At 36.8% G+C, this 6,219-nt stretch overlaps 1 protein-coding gene across 1 annotated transcript in view; it reads left to right on the forward strand.

Annotated features, from left to right (window-relative positions):
• LOC306767649 (uncharacterized protein) overlaps positions 1-5,504 on the forward strand; it is a 39,968-nt gene extending 34,464 nt beyond the window's left edge. Inside the window, exon 31 of the mRNA XM_079255723.1 lies at positions 103-5,504. Coding sequence (XP_079111849.1) covers positions 103-254 — 152 coding nt within the window. The 3' untranslated portion in view covers positions 255-5,504. The remainder of the gene's footprint in view (positions 1-102) is intronic.
• The last annotated feature ends 715 nt before the right edge of the window (positions 5,505-6,219 follow it).

Genomic DNA, 6,219 nt, shown 5'->3' on the forward strand with positions numbered 1-6,219 from the left:
GAGTGGTTTTCTGTTCTAACCTGCTTACATCTAAACACTAACTTCACATTAAATCACATCCCACAGTGTTCATTTACACATTCCACTTCGCTCTCTTCTCAGGCCAGAGATACTTCCAGTGTGTCTACATCCCGGGCAAGAATACACAGTACCCTTTACGACCATTCACCCCCGCCATGTCCCCCGCCATGTTGTCCCCTGCTTTCAGGTCGATGCTGGAGCAGCAGCGAGCAGCCAGGGCATCGGGGCACTAGGATAACCTGACTTCTCGTTATCCTACAGCTCCCGCTTTAGCAGTGGAAGATGTTTGAATCTGTGGTATCTTCTGTCTCAGAGGACAACCACTGGGAGAAAAAATGGACAGTACTACTTTGTCTTTAATTTATTGATGTATTTGTTTAATGGTTGAGCTCCTGGAGTTGCTGTTTATATTTCCTGTATTCCAGCACATACATGCTTTGCTTGTGATTTAGATATAAAAACTCTTTAAAATGATTTAAGAACATTTATAATGTAGATATTGTAAATGTTTGCTGTTGGAAGAATGAGTCACAGCGTATAAGAGATCTTTTCTCTTATACTGAAATATAAAAAGTAAATTTAGTAGAGAAACCATGAAGAAAAGAGCATGCAATGATTTATGAGATGAAACATCAGTCCAGTGAGCATGCTAATAACAAACCATTTCACAATGCAGTGTTGTGAATCAATGTCCTGAACTGAAATTTGATAACGACACCAAACTACCAATTTTAAACTCTTTTCCCTCCCAGTTTTAGATTGGATTTACATAATTACATTTTACAACATTGCAGCCGTGACTTTCCTGCTCATTTCCGCTGCTTAGCTGTGGCTTTAAAATATTAGCATGCAACAGTTGGAGAGTCAACCTCCAGGAGCTCCCACATCGATCCCAGCAGCATCCCCGTCACTGAACATTCATCAGTCTCACAGACATGCAGGGCAACGCCGATGAGCAATGACACGCTCTCCTACACACAGACTGACACACACAGATCCAATTCCACGTCATGTGTTTATTTTTAGAAATCTAAAGTGTTTCCATTTTCTTAGTTTGAAGCAATACTTTCACAAGATCTGTTTTAATGCGATGCAGCTTTTATTCTATCTGATTCTACAGTTGTTTAGCACAGTGTTTTTCAACCTTATTTGAGCGAAGGTACACTTTTTCCACAGAAAAAGTCACAAGGCACAGCACAAACCAAATTGTTAAAAAAAAAAAATCATCATCATTATCATTATCATTATCATCATTAATCATTTATAGTCCATCTTATCAAAGATTCTTACATAGCCATCAGATAAACACAAGAAAAGGGAATTTAGTTATTTTCCCCTTTATTTTTTAGACCAATTAGGTGCAACTGGATGATCTCTCATGGCACACTAGTGTTCCACGGCACAGTGGTTGAAAAACACTGGTGTAGCAGATGCTTTTATCTAAAGCGATGGGGGGCAATTTGGGGTTCAGTGTCTTGGCCAAGGACACTTCGGCACATAGTCAGTGGAATCGATCTGCCAACTTTCCATTTGAAAGACGACTACTCTTCCTGCTGAGCTACAGCCACCATAATATCCCTTATATCATCCAGAATTACCATCATTCAATAATGAAAATATGGATAGTAATATCGCAAAAACAGACTTGCTGTAAAAGCAAATCATTTGACACACAAAACCTTTCACAACAAAGGTGTAGATGAAAAATAAAGTTGCCAAAATTAAGATCAAGTAGAACATGTATATGTATAGGCATCAGAGATAAAATAAAAGCCATAAATTAGTCTGAAGAGGCCGTCTCCATTTTTATTTTTATTTGCATGTTCACCATAAAAACTATTGAAAAACTGATCGCACTTTCCTTAAAACCAAAGACATCATGTTAAAACTGTTCTACTGAGGGAAAGTCCGTGTGTTCAGTTTGTAGCATTTATAACAAAAGAGCTTTAATTAACTGCGGTTCTCTTCTAGACTAAGTTATTCTACCTTTGCATGTTCAGAGACGGAGAATCTGTTTGGGACAACCATAAAGTGACCAACTCAGGAGACACTGTGATGTCTGCTAAAGTGAATGAATGTCATTTGTGTTCATCATCGGGATATTAAATAAGACCGATGTGTTCTATTTTCATTTACCTCAGTCCTTCATGGCTCTGGTTTTGTGGCTCAGCCTCGTTGGTGCTACACGGCCGTTGCTGAGCTATACCAGCCATTTATTATCTTGTCTTACTGAAAGAAAACTTTAAATGTAAAGAACCAAAAGGGGGTTTAAATCCAGATATCTACAAGCCATTCTACCCCATGATTACCTGGAGATTTACTCTAGTTTATTCAGCTGGAATGGTTTCATATGAATGATTTTCCATCAGGCTTTTTTTCTTTCACCTGGTGAAATGAATTATTTATTGAATGATAAACTGACAAGTGAGTCATGGCATTGAAGTGGGGGTGACTGACCTTTAGCTGTGTGTTTTGTGATTCTCATCGTTTGATGCCAATCCGTCACTTTTCAGGCTACAAATATGTAAAGACGCATTGTCATAAAAAGAAGATCCATTCTAGATGTCATCCAAAGCCACACAAAGTAAATGGCAAAGTATGGAAGAAAACAGGAAGATGACAACATCATTCATAGATGCACACTAAGCTGAGGATTTAAAAAGGCAAAAAACAGGAAATCTGAGCTGCTTTTAAAGACCTGAAGCTCGTGGCAACAGCTCAAACCTGCGATTGCCCGTTTGCCTGCATTCATTCGCCAGATAAAGCTAATTGCTTCATTATCACTCCATCAAGGGTGTAAATCCTAATTAAAAGCAGCAATGTACTGTTTGCTGTCAGATCAAAGTCAATATGATATTTGCTTATCATATACAGGACATCAGTGGTGGGCTGTTACACGCCACATGTGTGATGGGTTATAGGAAGCCCTGGATGTTCTGTTTTCCTGCAGGCCTGAGAAATCCATGTGTGAAAAGTCATCATGTGTCATGGCTAGATGAGATGTGACAACCAGCCAATGTGTTTGCTGAAGTGTCCTTTTAAAACACACCTTAAAAAGTGGTGTTTACTTCAGGTGTGAAAGAAACAAATAGCTGTTTTTTCTTTTTAAAGTATACAGCAGTGGTCTGGTTTTTGCCCCCAAGGTGTGCGGGGACTGAGAATGTGTTCAAAGAGAGGACAGTAATTACACTGTACAGCTGTAGGCTCATGCTGTTATTATGTATTTAAATGTTGTTATTGCTGATTTTATGTGAGTTACAGTTGGATGAGTTATTATTGCATAGAGGGAAAAAAACATTAAAAGGAACATGAAGCAATCAGACATCAATCTAATCTGATGTAACCTCTGTGTTTGCTAAAAATTTAATGTCTTCATACATATTCATGTGAGCACAGAGGTGGAAAATTGGGTCAAAGCTTGAAGACCTCCAGGGTTTAAACACGTGTTTGATTGATGCCGTTAAAATCAAGTGACCTGATTTTTGTTATGCATGTTCTTTTGAAAATATACTATGTGACGTTTGTATGTTTTATCACTGGGGTACTTTTGAATGATTGATGTTTTATTTTTCTTTCATTTTCTTCTATCCATTTGGCTGGACGTTTTCTTTAAACATGTTTTTCATCATTTGTACTGACCTGTATCCTCTGAGCAGAAAAATGATTGGACAGCTTGACAAAAGAGCATCACAGACTAGTGAAATCCTTCAACAAAGCGGCTCAGTGGTGAAATCTCATACATATGTATTCGATTTTAAATTAACTTTTTAATTCTCTTATTGCTGCAACAATCTCACCCTCTTCCGACCAACCACTTGACCAATGAAAGGATTCCTGCTGAGCTTTTAGCCTCTGGAACACATTGTTGAACTGTCGTTTAGAAATCAGTGTTTGGATTGTTAGAATTAAACCAGACATGAAGAGAAATATGCATTCAGTCCATAAATGTTGAGAAGTTTTACACATTGATGAATTAATCAAAGCAGGCTGTAAACTGGATCTATTTCTTAGAAAAGCACAAATCAAACTCCTATCCCACAGCTCAAAGTGTGACAGAGCATTGTAATCTATCCTCTCTGCAACATCTTGTGTCCTTCAGTACTTTGTGGGAGGAAATACATCAGCATAAAGCGTTTATGAGTGGTAAATCCCTCCTTCTCTTTGTCGAGCTGATAGTGTAGACAACACCTTTATGGGTCATATTTAAGGTCATGAGCAAGCAATCTATTTGGTCATTTTGGTTATTTGGATACAAAAATATGATTTTGTCAGAATTTTACAGCTATATTGCTTTTCACTTTTAAAGCTGACTAACATTACATGTTATTTGTTTTATGCTACATACAGTGGGAAAATGTCCTGCTAAGCTAGGCTTATCACCTCCTGTACGTAGTAACAGACTGACAGGACAGTGATGTAAATCTTCTCATCTAACTCCCAGCATTAAAAGGCAAATTATACCTTTGCCAAGTTATGAAGCGGCACCTCTAACACATGCACAGAAAGTCCCACATCTTATTGTCTCTGCTCTTTTGCATGAATATGATCTAAAACTATCAAGAATGGATGTTTGCATGATGGTTTCTGTTGTGACAAACAGTTTTTAAATGTAAAGCATTGCCTTGGTTGTAAGCAAGGCAATTATTTGTTATTTCATAACACCGATAGTCAGTGATTGGAATTACTCAGTTTTTATTCTTCATATTTCTCATGTTGACTCACTAATCTGTAGCATACATGGATATCCCAGGTTTGTTTGTTTTGACAATAACAGCACTGGTCAAAAATAACAAACATCTGAAATTAAGTTATATAATTGTTTTATAGACTAATTGCAGCAATAAGAGTGAACTAATTGTTAAAAGTGCATATAAGAGTAATGTTTCATTTTAATCTAGAACTTAAGTTTAAAGTTGCTTGGTTTATGAAAATGTGTCACTTATATATTGTTAATAATATGTAAAGTTTTATGCATGACAATGCAATTTGAATGATAAAAAAAGAATTTTTGTTGTTGTTGTTGTTGTGATTCAGCTTTAATTCTGGTGAATATCACCCCAGTGTAAAATACAACTAGTCACTCAGGTGTTGCATTTACAATGGTTTGCTTTTTATTTGTTGAACTCTGAAGAGTCGTGGCTTCACTCGGTCCAGTAACTGAAAAGTCCTGCCATGTATTTACGTTAGAGAGTGACATGTTTGTTTGTTCAGAATAATAAGAGACAATGAGAGCGATTTCTTTAACTCTTTCAGAAAAAGTCAACATATTCTACATGTTGCATGTAAGATAAAGCAGATTGAATGATTTAATAGGGCTGGCAGCCTGATCCAGTCACATTTAAGGAGCTAATTATATGCTGCGAGTGACATTTAAGCTGTTGAAATATCACAATGCTGAAAATGTCTGCTGTATAAGATGTTGAATGCACTCACCACAATGCAGTTTTTGTGTCATAACTTGAATAAACATTTGCAGATTTGAGTATTTCGGCTCAGTGTCATTTAATTTGTATGCAAACAAACTGTTGCCATGAAAACTGAAATATATTTAGAGATCAGTTATAAGAAATCCATTTGACAGACATAATTGCTGCCTAAATGACATTCCTAACATTGGGACAAATGGCATTATTCATGTTGAATTTTTCAGACGTTTCATACTGTATCCCTGCTTGTGAAAAAATTACAATACTCTTGAGCCAATTCACATTTCTTCATACAATATCAGGAAGCTTGAAATCAGCTAAGTGGATTATTGAAATATGTCCAAACTGGAGTTTAAACATGTCAGATAATGCAAAGACAGTACAATTCTTCAATATTTGAGATTAAAACATGAATTTTTCAGCACAGCCTCATACCCTCTTGACGTCAAAAGCAAAATTAGGTGTAAAGACTAAAAACAAAAAGCATAACGATACCCATTATGAACCAGTTCACTGGGATGGAACATAATCTTAAAAAGTAGTTTGAGAAAATTCATTGTCCCAGTTGACAAGTGAATAAACAAACAGGAGGGACGGTCGGATGGTGGAAGATAGACCACAACAAAACAGAAACATAAACAGCAGCAGAACCACTTAACAGTAAAGCAAAACAAAATCCTGGCCGAATATCCACACACAATTCACAACACAACAGGATCTGTTGTTTGAAACAAGCCTTAAAGGCTCCACAAAAGAAATCAGTCCTGAAATC

This window comes from Telmatherina bonti (assembly GCF_933228915.1).
Source record: "Telmatherina bonti genome assembly, chromosome: 16".
NCBI lineage: Eukaryota > Metazoa > Chordata > Actinopteri > Atheriniformes > Telmatherinidae > Telmatherina > Telmatherina bonti.